Source organism: Alligator sinensis, unplaced genomic scaffold (assembly GCF_000455745.1).
Source record: "Alligator sinensis unplaced genomic scaffold, ASM45574v1 scaffold487_1, whole genome shotgun sequence".
NCBI lineage: Eukaryota > Metazoa > Chordata > Crocodylia > Alligatoridae > Alligator > Alligator sinensis.
The window spans coordinates 1563779-1578070 of NW_005842301.1; the positions used below are offsets into that span (position 1 = coordinate 1563779).

General features: G+C 46.3%; 1 protein-coding gene across 8 annotated transcripts in view; it reads left to right on the forward strand.

Moving 5' to 3' along the window:
* The window catches only part of STAB1 (stabilin 1), a 231239-nt gene that overhangs the window by 147679 nt on the left and 69268 nt on the right, over positions 1-14292 (forward strand). For all 8 annotated transcript variants that reach the window (XM_025209654.1, XM_025209653.1, XM_025209656.1 and 5 more), the window contains one exon: positions 1971-2045. In XM_025209654.1, the coding sequence (XP_025065439.1) occupies positions 1971-2045 (75 nt within the window). The remainder of the gene's footprint in view (positions 1-1970; positions 2046-14292) is intronic.

The window sequence follows — 14292 nt, forward strand, 5'->3', positions numbered from 1 at the left end:
CCTAAAGCCTTCTCTCTGGGGCTTGAGACCCCACTGGGTCCCTAGGAACCTCCTTCATCCCCATAGTTCCTACTCTAGACCTACAGAAGTTCCTGGGAGCAGCAGATCTCAGGCGGGTGATGTTACCTCAGCAACATCCCTACACCAACTGCTGGCTCAGCACCTCCGGGCCTGCTCTTATACTGAGGCTCCTCAGCCCAGGTCCAATCAAGTGGCCTGCTGGCTGTCTTGTGACTGCCTGATTGGCTCTGCAGTCACCTGCAGACTGCCTCACAGCCTGCTCAAGCCCTTAAAGTGACAAGCACCCACCTTCACCCTTAAAATCCTTCCAAGGAGGGGTGTCTTTCTCCCACTCCCCTTTCAGGCTCTCTACAGCCTGCACCAGCCCTCAAAGTGGCAAGCACCCACAGGTGCACCACCACACTCATGCATTAGCATCCCTGTGCTTCAAAATGGTGGCAGGGGCACTGTAACTAAAGTTTATTCAACAAGCGTTAGATAAAGTACCCCAGCCACCTTTTTGAAGTGCAGGGACACTGATATACAAGATACTTCAGGTGCTGTAAATTAGAGCAGCTCTTGGAGCCTCTCTAATAATTAATTTAATTTAAGCACCCCACCCCCACACTTGAAGCACATGTAAAAATGCCCTGAACCATTGATTACTACCTGTTGAGCCTCATGATCCAGCCAACTTTCTATTCACCTTATAGTCCATTCATCTAACCCATACTTCCGCAGCTTACTTACAAGAATGCCATGGGAGACTATATCAAAAGCCTTGCTAAAGTCAAGGTATATTCTGTCCACTGCTTTCCCTGCATCCACAGAGTCAATTATCTTATCATAAAAGGAAATCAGGGCGGTTAGGCATGACTTGTCCTTGGTGAATTCATGCTGACTGTCCCTAATCACCCTCTTCTCCTCCAAGTGCTTAGAAATGGATTCCATGAGGACCTGCTCTATAATTTTTCCAGAGACTGAGGTGAGGCTGACTGGCCTGTAGTTTCCCAAATCTTGCTTTCTCACTTTCTTAAAGGTGGACACTATATTTGCTCTGTTTCAATCATCTGGGACCTCCCCTGATCATCAAAGATAATGGCCAGATGTCAGGGTGATTGAAGCCCCCCGTGAGAACCAGGGCCTGTGATCAGGAAGCTTCTGCTAGCTTTTTGAAGAAAGCCTCATCCACCTCATCCTCCTAGTCTGGTGGTCTATAGCAGACACCTACCACAACATCACCCTTTTTGTTCTCTCCTCTGACCCTAACCCAGAGACTTCCAATAGGTCTATCTCCAGTCTCATACTAGAGCCCTGAGGAATCATACAGCTCTTTTACATAAAGTGCAACTTCTTTTCTTCTCCCCTGCCTGTCTTTTCTGAACAGTCTGCACTTATCTATGATAGTGCTTCAGTTATAAAAGCTATCCCACCAAGTCTCTGTTATTCCAGTCACATCATAGTTCTGTGACTGTGTGATGACTTCCAATTCATCCTGCTTGTTTCCCAGGCTCTATGCATCTGTGTACAGACACCTGAGATAACTAGTTGATTGCCCTACTTTCTTAGGAAGAATGAGAAGGCCTCCCCTGTTGCACCCTCCTGCTTGCACCTCGTTTAGGTAATCCATTTCCCCACTTACCTCAGGGCTTTGGTCTCCATCCCCCAGCAAACCTAATTTAAAGCCCTCCACACTAAGTTTTTATCTTTCCTATAAAAGGATCTACTTGTTGTAATTAAATAATGAAAGAAGGTTCGCTTTCTAAGAAGTCATAACTGTGTTTGGGGCTAAATAAGTTCCAATGGCCAAAGGCTAGGTGTTTTCTTAGGTAATTTTAATGACCTGGGCATGAATGAATGGAGTATGTGTATGAAATATGCTCTTCTCACCCCTCAGTCCTGCTTCATTGATGTACATATTCTGTGCTGTGTCTGCCCCCACAAAATAGCTTTGTTTTTTCCTTCCACAGGTTTCCTGTAACTGTCTTCCTGGCTACAGTGGAGATGGTCAAAAACAATGTGATGCCATCAATCTTTGCAAGGAGGTTTGTCAGTACTTTGCTGTTACTACAGGCAAAGAGCTCTTTCTCATACTTCCCATTAAAGGCAATTATTCAAAATTATCCAGAAACCAGTAGTTGAGAATGAACTAACTTACCTTTCATTAATGCCCTGTTGAATTATATTGATATTCATGCTAGAAAATGGCTTGCCCAGTGGAATTAATTGGTGTACAAAGATCAGGTCTCTCTCACTCCTATAAGTGGAACTCTGAGTCTCCACATAGGTGGAGAAATTTACCACTTTCATAGTCAGCTGCCACATTAGCTCAAATACAAGATGAGGTCCTTCCCCCGCCAACTGGCATGGGGAAAAAAGCCCCTCTTCTTATAATGACATACAAGGAAACCTCATTATATAATGTCTAGCATTAAACTGCTGCCAAAAGCAGCATGTGCTCAGCAATGGAAACCAACTATGAAGTTAATTAAATGCACCTAACACAGAGCATAACTATAAAACACGTGGCCCTTTTTTAATTGAAAACACATTTATCATTCTACATGTACAAAACTTCACTTATTAAGCATCATTTTAACAGAACTTCATATAACAAAATAACAAATGATAAACCTACATATGTTAAAAACCTTAACAACCTACATCTACTTCCCACCTAAACCCCTAAAAAAAACTTTACTTCTTCATAAGGAACCCCATAACTATCATTTAAATTCCCTCTATAAAATCTGTTCTAAAAACTCCTGTAACATCTTTGGGACTCCTCTCTTTTAGTTCAGTGGAATAAATGTGACCATTCCTTTTTCCTCCATTTCTTTCTGCTGCCTCTTCTCCAATTTCTTGCTTGTCCCAGTCAATGTAGTTTCAGGTCATACAGTCCCAAGTTCAGGCACTCTCAGTGAAAGCCAACCCCTTACCTTGTCCCAGTCAATGTAGTTTCAGTTCATACAGTCCCAACTTCAGGCACTCTCAGTGAAAGCCAACCCCTTAAATACCCAGAGGTTTCTTACTTTCCATATACTGGTTTTAACACATGCTAACAGTGTTCTCAATATTGTTTCCTCAGGCCCCTTTGGTATGAATCCATATAATACCATCTCTTTTGATAAGGACTGAATTATTTTTGTGACCTCAAAAAGAGATGTTCCATTTCCCACATACCCTTTGCATGTGTATGTTCCCAAAACACATGTCCCACCATTTCTTTTTCCTGGCATCTCTCCCTTGGATAAGTTACTGATATAAACAAATGCCATTTATATTGCACCCTCTCACTGGCAAGATATTTTTCACAATCAGCCAACATAGATCAGCATGCTCCCCTTTCTATTGTTTCTTAGCCACCACCCTCTACACCTTTTTCACTTGTCCTTCTGTGAAGTTTGTCACCAGCACCATTCTGTTCCCTTCCTTACAATTTTTGTGATGGGAACCAACCACAAGGATAGGTTAATGCAGCCAATCTGAATAAGAGATATGCTAGTGCCCATTAAGTACAATTCTCCTCACTGCCAACTCTTTTTCAAGTCATGGTGAGCCATGAAATTGTATACAGTTCACTCAGAATCCTTATGTTGCACCCTGTCTTAGACTAGTGCATCTGGTTAGTGTTGGTGGCGGAGTGCCAAGAAATACTAAAGTGTGTTATTTGCAGGAAAGAAGGATGCTTACAGTGCTGATGCCCATGGTCTTTCTCAAATAAAGCTACATCTACAGAGGACCAGTAGAGACAGAAAAGGGAAAGTAAGGAAGAAGATGTTGAGTCAGAATGTGTGACAGTGGAGATAACACCATAAGAAGGAAGAACTGGGGAGGAAGAGAGTGAAATTTTAATAGGTGACATGGTGCAGCTGGCAACAAAGGAGGGGAGAGAAGAAAAAATAAGTGGGACAAGTGACTTGAGACAGAGGAGTCAGAAGGGCAAGACGAGAGAACAAACAGGAAGAAGGAGGAGTGAGGATAGAGCAGGAGAAAGAAGAGAGTCAAATTGGGAAAAGAAAGAAATCACATGCTATGAAGCTTAGAAAAAAGAAGGTGGAGGGGGGAGAAAGAAGAGGGGGGAGAAATTTAAATGGGCAAGCATAACATTGTTGTCTTGCATCTATGAATGTCAGGAGTGTGTTATCAAGGAAGTGGTGGGATAAGATTATGTCAATACTGAGTGGGGTAAAAGTGGCTATAATATGTTTTCAGGAGTGTGTAATCCCATGGCAGAGGGATTATAAGCATTTTGTAAAGAGATGGGGACCATCATGGTGGGTAGGGTCAGATACAAACACAGCAGCTGGAGTCACAGTTTTGGTCAAGAGTGAGGAAGTGGAAGTGTGGCAAGTGGAAGTGATTGGAAGGGAGATTGCAACAGATGGTGGTGGAATTTGCAAAGGAAGTATTAGAGATTTTTAATATATATGCACCAGCTGAAAGAGAAGGAAGGATTGCTCTGTTTAAGAAATTAGAGGTGCATGTAGGTGAAGGTAGGCAGCAAATTTTGGTGGGGGATTTCAATTGCATTATTGAGAAAGGGGATAGGAGAGGGGATGGAGGGAAGGGAAAGCTAGACAGCTTGTCAAAAGTATGGATTAATATAATGAAAGAGGTTTAAAAGATGTATGGGCCAGTGAGAAGGTGATTACAAGAGTGGAACTGAGTGGGAGACAAGTATTGAGGATTGATTTTATATTAATGTCAAATGGGCTCGGGACTGGAAAGGAGATCTCAGTTGTGACCTTCAGTGATCATCAGATGCTGAGAATGGAAATGAGTTTAGAAAAAATGAAGGTAGGGAGAAAAGGATGTGGAAGTTAAATGTGCAGTTATTACAATATAAGAAGACCTGTCAGGAATATGTGGAACTGTATAAAGGATGGAGATGGAGAACGCTGAAGAGATATTACAGAAGCTCTGGGATAGAAAGTGAGTACCAAGAGAATTTTTCAGCAATATTGGTTGGAGAGAAGTGAAGAAGAGGGTGGAAGAGCTAGAAGAAATGCAGGAAAAGAAGCAGGAATTATTAAAGGAGGCAGTAAGAGTGAAAGAAGAATTGGAAGATATAAAGCGATGGACTGAAGAATGGTTCAAAAGGAAAATGGATGACAGAATCTTTCTGACCAAAACACATTGGGTGGAGAAGGGGGAAGGATGATATAAGTATTTTTCAGTGAACTTGAGGGAAAGAAGGAAGGAACTGAAAGCAGGAGGAACTGAAAAAGGAATCCAAATAGAAGAGAGTGTGAAGGTGATGGATGTGGCAGCAGAGTTTTATGAAGTGTTGTACAAAAGATGGGGGAGTGGATAATGGACAAATGAAGGTGTTCCTTGAGGGGATAAAGGGAGGGATAGAACATGGAAAGAAACAAAAAGTGGATAAGTTAAGTGTGAGAGGTGGACTGCTTAAAAACTTGCAAGGGGGAAGGCACCAGGAGGAAACAGACTTCTGGTGGATTTCTATGAAAAATTTTAGCAGTGGCTGGTGACAGATATAATAGAGCCATACTGGGAAATAATGGAAGATAGGGGAGAATTTTACAGAAGCTGTGGTAATTATATTTAATCAGGGAAAGCAAGACTTCTTAGGCAACAGAAGGCCAATGACCCTTTTAAACATAGATGACAAATTGATGACAAAAGTATTGGCCAAAAAATGTGTGACTGTTTAGCAAAGGGGTGAGCAAAATATGGCCCGTGGGCTGGATTCAGCCCGTCAAGGGATTTTATCCGGTGCACAGTGGGTCCCTTGGCCCCGCCTGGCCCAGGCTTAGGGAGCATCCCAGGCCATGGTACATGTGGCTGGTCCCACCACCCCTGGGTGCACAGGAGGGCTGGGGCAGCATAGCGACCTAACTCCACTTCCTGGCAGCACCAGTAGTGGTGGCTCCGTCTGGCTGCTGCTCCCAGTGTTGCCACCACCACCAGACCTGTCCCTGCTGCCCAGGCCCCTGGCCTGTCTGCCCTGCACCCACCATAGCAGGCGCTGGATGGACTGGGTGGGTGGGGTCTCCATGAAGACTGACCTGGGATTCCTGCAGGCCAGATGCAGTCAACCAGGTGGAGGGGATAAGACTGCAGGTGGGTAGCGGCATCTGGGAGTGCGATGGGCAGGTGGGGCGCATCCCGATGAACTCAGTTGTGTGGTATGTGGTGCTGCAGATATGTTTGCAGTGCCACATACCACACAATCCAGCATTCTCCATGCTGCAAGGGCATGCTGCCCAAGTGTGTGCTGCACTGGATTTTTTTCCATTGGTTTTGTTATCCAGGGATAAAAAAGAAATGGGGGGGGAAAAATGGTGCAACGCACGCTCGGCCAGCGCACACTACTGAAAAATGGAGCTGGGCTGCCTGGAGCCATGCTGCAGCTGACAGCCAGGATCTGTGTGGCAGACTCACCATGGCTGCAGCCCCAGGAGGACCCCAGGACCCCACTTAAGGCTGTTGGGGCCAACCCAGTGCTGGTCCCAGTCTTCCTTATGCCACCCAGGGCAACTTGCCGCACGCCAAAGCACGTGTGGCATGGGTGTTCCCCAGGGACAAGTACCAGCAGTGCAAGATGCGCTGCTGCTAGTTGTCCCTAGGGAACCAAACTTCCATGCTCATCTGGTTGTGCCCATGGGGTCCAGGGCCAGGATTGCAGGGTGGTGACAGTGTGGGGCTGTGCTCTGTTCCCTGCACAGTAGATCATGACCAGCCCAAACTAGGAGGACAGAGTACACACCTGTGACCCCTGCCTCAGCACAGAGACACATGGACAACCCCAGTACTGCACAGCTGCAGAGTGGCACAGCCTGGCAACTCAGGGAAGCCATGACAGATTATGACCCGATCAAGCTGCCTTGCTCTGCTGGGCCATGTGGCTCCACAGCTGCACTGTACTAGGGCTTGCAGCGCATACCTGTGCTGGGATGTGAGCAGTGACAGCTGGGTCACAGGCATGTGCTCCACCCCCTCCTAGGTTAGGCCAGTCACGATCCATCATGTGGACAGAAGATTGCGGTTCTTCCCCAGCCCTCTGCTGTCATCACCCCATGAACCTGGGCCCAGCCCATGCCTGTCCTTCCATCTCACTTCCAGACACCAATCCCTGCCCATCTCACCCACCTGGCCAATTATGTCCTGCCCATGGGGGTCCTGAGCCAGTCTTAATGGAGACCCCACCCACTCATCCATCCAGTGCTTGCAGACCTATCTAGCAATCTACCACTTAGGGAGTTTTGGTGAGCTGTTGCAGGCTGGATTGGAGGGTGGTGCTGACCCACCCAGCCCACAACAGCTCACCGAAACACCCTAAGTGGTCCTCCAGCCCAAATAATTGCCCACCCCAGTTTAACAGATGTGATGCATCAAGAAAAATGCGTGTCATTCCTGAGAGAAAGCTATCCCAGACCCTATGGTTAATTAGAGATGTCATATTGGATGTGCAGGAGAGGAAAAGAAATATGGTAATAATGAATCTAGACCTGGAAAAAGCTTAAGATAGGGTTGAACATTATTTCATTTTTGATGTATTTTGGAGGATGGGGCTTCCAGTGAAGTTGATTGGATGGGTCAAAGTGCTATACAGTAAAGCAGGAAGTCAAGTTCTGGTAAAATGTTACTTGAGCAAAGCATGTTCCATACAAATGGGTAAGACAGGGATGCCTGCTGTCCCCTTATCTTTTTGTGTGCATGATGGAGCCATTGGCACAGAGAATTTGTGATGATAAGCTGATAAGTATTGTGAAGATAACAGGAGGAGAAGTTAAATGTACATTATATATGGATGATGTAAACATGGTGGTGAAGGACAACGTATTAATCGAGAGGGTATTAAAGCATACTGAGGACTACAGTGAAGTGTCGGGGCAAAATTAAATAAGATGAAAAGTATGTTCATGGGTGTAGGGAATTGGGAGAATTTACAGAAGTTGGGCTGCACGGAGAATTTACAGAAGTTCAGGCTGCAGGTGATAGAATGTATAATCAAGATCTTGGAAATCCCAGTGGATGCCAAAGGGAATGGAACGAAGTGCAAGAAAAGTTAGAGACAAGAGTGAGACAGATCTTTGGATCATGGAGTGGTAGAACTTTGTCTATCTTTCAAAGGTAAAGCGGTGAAAATGGCACTCTTCCCAGTCATCCTTTACATGTGACTTGTGTATCCACCATCATGGCAACAGAGAAGGAGGGTACAGAGACAGATACGCATTTTTGGGGTGGAAGTAAAAAAGAAAGGGTAGCCAGAATGGAGCTATAAAAAGCCAGGGAATTAGGAGGCTGGGGAATGCCAAATTTGGAACGCTTAGTGTATATTTAATTTATATGTTCTGCAAAGAGACAATGGAGGGGGTGGGGAAGACTATTTTTCTGCCATTACCTGTCAAGAACATCAAGAAAATGGGACAGGTACAGAGGAGATTGGAAAAAGGGTAAATAAACTTGAGGAAGTGGGATCTGAGTGCTTGAAAGACTGGTGATTAATATGATAAGTACCACATTGCTAACTTCTGCCCTGAACTTGCTTATAATGGAGGGACTGAAACAATCCACTTATCCCACTCGGATGTCATCAAAAGTAGCAGCAATGCAAGGCTATGAGAGGGAGCTCACTTGAGGGAGAGAAGGAGGACTGCACTGTGGTGTTGAGGGAGCAGCACAAAGTTGGCAGCACTTTCTCAGAGCCTGGAGAGACCCCAGAACTATGAATCCCTCTTTATGGACTATGTTACTGTGTTGTTGAACACTAATTGAAGTAGGAGGTTTCCTGTGGGCCAAGTGTGCCCAGGAAACAAAATATTATTTGAGCTAATCAAAAAAAGCCAACCCCTCTACATAGGGTTGGAGATATTTGGGGTGCAGGCCAAACACCTCCCTAGCATGATTGCCTTCTTTAACTGAAAAATATGGCAACTGACTTCTTGGAACAAAAAAGGGTATGACAAATTTTTGGAGAAATATACAGCAGAAGGAGGGAGGGAGGGAGGAATTTAAAATGGTTAAAGTTTGTAGCAGCAGAACAATCAAGGGGAAGAGTGACTATTTTTCAATTGTATATAGGGATATATTAGAGGCAGAAGACAGAAAGGTGTCTGGAAAAATATGTGCAGAGTTCTGTGGGTAGAAATACGGTATTTGGGACAAATATGGTATTTGGATGGGGTGTTGGAGGCTTCAAGCAGTGTTAAAACCAAATGAGTGGAGCCCAAGTAGGGTGCAGCACTTCCTGCCAGTGGTACAGATAGGGCCAGATCAGGATTTTATAATACACCATGGGAAAATGAATCCATGTAGCAGATGTGGGAAGGAAAGGTGCCTGGCTCCATAGTGTCCCCTCATAGTGTGTTCCAGGTGTGAAGGGACGGGGCACAAAGCAGCAGAGTGCCAGGAGTTCATAAAATGCACTGTTTGTGGGGTGGGGAGGAACACTTGATAAGTGCCCAACAGCTTTTGCAACCAAGGTCAGGCCCCTCAAAGAACCACAAAAATCAGAAAGGGACAGTGAGGAAGAGAAGGGGGAGGAGACCAGGACAGAAATGGTAGAGACTCTGTAGTGGGGAAGAAATGGAGACAAAAGGAAGCAGAATCTCTGTAATAGAGGATGCATAAGAGAGAACTGGAGACAAAATGGAAGGGGAGGAGGGAACAGCAAACAAAGGATCAAAATACATGGAAGTGGGGAAGTGGAAGAAGGAAGAACCCAGCAAACAACAGAAGTGGAGATGGAACAAGGAAAACAGCCAGAGAGAAAGGAAGGGGAAAGGAAGAAATCACAGGGGCAGAAAGTCCAGACAAAGAAATCTGATAACGGGGGTGGCAAATAAAGTCAGAGCTAGAGAGCAGCTTTCTGCCACTAACTCCCTTGGGCTCCAGCCCTCAGTGGAGAGCAGGGGGCAGGAAGTCACAGGGACCTAGATACAGACAGTTAAAAAGCCTGAGGCTGAATCGATTCAGTCTTTGCAGGTTAGTCTAAACTGCACAGATTAGATTGAAACAGAAGTGAACAGACATTTACTTTTGATTCAGGAAATGCAGCCACATGCCTGCAGTGGCTCAGGCCAAAAGCAGAGGCAGGCCACCCTGGGCCAGTGGGGAAAAGGTGGACACAAAGGGGGGCACATTCCGAAGGTGAGCGAGGTCACCCAGAGTATTGGGGTGATGCTTGCTCTGGATGGCCAGCCCTTCTCCTTTGTTGAGCGTCCCGCGTTCAGGCAGCTCATGGCACTCATGGCCCCAGTGTATCAAGTGACCGCAGCACCACCTTTACCCAGATAGTGGTGCCCTCCCTGTATGAAGCATGCAGGGAGTACTTGAGGAAGGAGCTGCAGAAGGCAGGTCCACAAGTAGTCTTGCACTTTACCTCGGACATCTGGAGCAGCCAAGGTGGAGATCATGCATACCTCTTCCTCAAAGGGCACTGATGCGATCAGTCAGGGTATCAGGGCTCTCCTTCAAGTGGAGGTGACGGATGGGTTCCACACGTCAAGGAAGATTATGGTGGCAATGAACTGCATGGTGCAGGGGTGGCTCGTTGGGCAGGGAGAGCTCACCCGTGGGTTGTGGTCATCATCAATGGGGCCAATATGGTCAAGGCAGACGTCAAGGCAGACTTTGTTGGCATCCATTGTGTGGCACACAAGTTCCACCTTGTAGTCAGGATGCCTTGGAGGGGGACAGGGCTCCCAGTGATGGTGTCATCACTACCAGCCAGTTTATTTCAAAATGCAGGAAGGTGGTGGGCTACTTCCACCAGAGCCTCAAGGGGGCAAGATGCTGTGGGACAAACAGGCAGAGCTGAGCATCCCACAGCACAAAATCATGCAGGGTGTGGAGACTCAATGGAACTCCATATATCTGATGCTGGAAAGGCTGGCGGAACAACATAAGGCCATCCATGAGATGGCCTTTGTTGGGGAGATTGGGATCAGTGGCCTCCTTAACAAGACAGAGTGAGATACCATCTCCCAGATCTTGGTGGTCCTCAAGCCATTCCTCAAGGCCCCCAAGAACCTCAGCACTGGCAATGCCCTCCATAGCCAAATAGTCCCCCTAATGAAGGAGTTTGAGAATGAAACAGAGAAGTTCCAGGGGATTGATGTTTCTGGCTGAGGCAAGCTGTTTTCACTAGAGGTGCAGGCACTGGTGAAGCAGCTGAAGGAGGGCATCAACAAATGGCTGAATCTGTTGTGGTCCAGTATGGTCCACGTGCCAGCGGGCATGTGCGACCTGAGGGTGAAGGTGAATGCCTGCAGCAGCAAAACCCTTGGTCACTGGACTGGTGAACAGAGTCACTGGTGCTGGTGAACAGAGTCAGGGAGGCAGAAGGGCAGAGGTAGGGGGATGTGGAAGAGGGGGATCCACTTTCCCGTTCCAGTATTCCAATCACAAGCCAATCTCCTCCACCACAGCCACTGTTATTGTGGGCCAAGAGCATGGCTTCAATGTTGGGATCCAGGCAGGTAGTGCGGAGGCCTCGGTGGCTACCTATCTCACTGAGGACTTGGAGCTGCTGCACTGCTGACCACTGCAACCCCTTGGTCTAGTGGGCAACTCACAGGCAGGTGTGGTAGGATCTGGCCATGATTGCCCAGGGACACCTGTCCTGTCCACTGACCAGTGTTCCAAGTAAGAGGGTGTTCAGCATTGTGGTGGGGTGTTACAACATCACCAGCGCCTCCTTGGATCCTGGTTTGGTGTAGCAGCTGAAGTTCCTGAAGGTCAACCTCCTGCTGCTGGGGTTCCCCAAGCTCCGCCTGCAGACAGAGTGAGTGCCACCCTCCTCACTCCACACCTATTTGCTTTTTTTAATTTGCTTTCAGAACCTTGAGGTGCACTTTCACAGAAACCCCTGCACCCCGCTGGCTGAAACCTGGCAGGCCTCATGCCCACATGAGGGGCTACCATCCCTGTTGCCTTCATCCTTCTCTGCCTTAACACACACAAGGGATACGAGTTTTGCTTTCAACAGTTTGAGGTGCACTTTCACAGAAACCCCTGCACCTATCTCCTTGAAACTTGGCAGGCTTCATGCCCTCAGAAGGGGCTACCATCTCGGCTGTTTTCATCCAAATATGCAAAAAAATGACATAGGTATTTTAGTGATTCCCCATTATAGTCTATGGCTGAATCTCCAAATCAGCGCCGAATCTCCGAATCCAAATCGGCCAAATCGAATCAGGACAGTAATCCAAATCCCCGAATCGAATCACTGTCCCTCTGAATCAGGCAAATCTGAATCCAAATCAAATACTTGCTGCTTTGCACAGGCCTAGTACCCTGGTGGAAAAGCAGGAGGAGGCGTTGGAAGCAATGAGAGGTTTTTATTCAGAGCTATATCAGAAGAAGTAAATAGACAGGAAGAAGATGAAGCATTTCTTGGAAGAGATTGAAGAGGAGGAGGAAGCAAAGAAGCTAGAAGAAAAGAAAAGAAAAGCTTAAAGGAAGTGGAGGAGTGTTTAAAAACCTTTAAAAGAGGAGCAGACAGACTACCTATGGGATTTTACAAGAAGTTTTGGGCATGGGTAGAAAGAGATATAATGGAGGTTTTCAAGAAAATAGTAAAAACATGAGAGACAGAGAGAGATTTTACAAAATGTGTTGTAATCTTACTCTTCAAGAAAGGGGAAAAGGAACTCCTGAACAACTGGAGACTGATTACACTCCTTAACAAGGACTATAAGTTTATGGCCAAGACACTGACTTTGAGGATGAGGAAAAACCTCCAGAAGATAATACATGAAGACCAAGCTGCGCAGGGGCCCAGTGGTTCCCTCCACAGCCGCACTTCCCCCCCACCTCCCCCACCCCAGCTGGGCAGCTCCCACCTGCTAGCAGCCTGCCTAAGAGCTGACCATGGGGCACCGCAGCTGCAGAGGGAAACACTGAGCCTTGGACTCTAGAAGAAAAAAAAAAAAAGATCAGGCTCCACACTGCTTTCTTTTTTCTTCTTCAATTGGGGCTGCCTGCACAAGCTGCTGCCGGGTTGCGCAGCCCCTGAGCTGCGTGGGGCCCTGTGCTCCTCTCTGCGGTGGTGGCGCCCCTCGGGACCACCCAGGCCAGGTACCAGTGGGCAGGTGCCACCTGGGGGGTGCCACCACTGTGGAGGGAAGCACAAGGGTCCCCTGCAGCTAAGTGACCTCTTGGTCTGCTGGCAGCTCACCTGCCCTGCCATAGGAGAGACAGGTAGGCTCTAAGGATCAGGCCCCCTAATCCTTGTGTACACACAAAGGGGGTTTAGTTTGGCTTAGTTCTCCCTAATTTAAAACAGTGAAAACAGTGGGTTTTTAAAAACCCACCATTTCAATTTAGGGAGAACTAGACTGAACTAAGCCCTCATCACATGAACAAGCACCCTAACTGATTTTTGACAGGTGTCTACATATGCAGGAACTTGGCACTAAAGTTAGTGCCAAGTCCCTGCAGCCTGCCATGTGCCCCTAATGGCTGGGCAGACCTGGCACTAAAGTTAGTGCTGGGTTGCATCTACACATGCATTAATGCACTTTAACTAATCATGCCTAAATTTGCCATTTTTAATGTGCCTTAAGGAGCACACATGTAGACATGTGCCCTTAATACACATTAAATTAGGCTAATGCATATTAACACGTCTCATGTATATGCTCCAAATTATAGCAAACCTAGATTTAGAAAAGTATATGACAGAGTGAAACATGATTACATATTCAAAGTGCTAGGAAAATTAGGGTTCCCAGAGAAATATATGTGTTGGATAAGATTATTGTATAGAGAAGTAGCAAGTCAAGTCCAAATTAATGGACACCTAAGCAGGGCCTTTAAAATCCATATAGCAGTGAGGCAATGGTGCCCCCCCGACATCACTACTATTTGTGTATGGCTTGGAACTGTTAGCACAAGAATAAGAAAAGATAAGATTTGTAAGTGGAGCAAAGATACCAGGAGGGGAAGAAGTAAAATGTGTATTATACATGGGTGATATAAATGTATAGAGACTTTCAATGGAAGGGATACTAAAACATATATCAGAGTACAGAGAAGTGAGAGGGGCTAAACTAAATAGATCAAAAAGCACCATAATGGGAGTTGGGAACTGGGGGGACTTGGAGAAGTTGGGCCTTCAAACAGTGAAATTAGAGTGCTAGGTATCCCGATGGACACCAATGGAAAAGGTAGTACAGCCTGGGAAAAGGTGACAGCAAGGATACAGCAAATATTTTGGTTATAGTTTGGGAGTGAAGGTGGTTAAGTTCAGAGGGAAATGTATGTGTTCTTTTGGTATGCCAGAAGAGAAGAATTGGACAGATTTGAAGTGAACAAAGC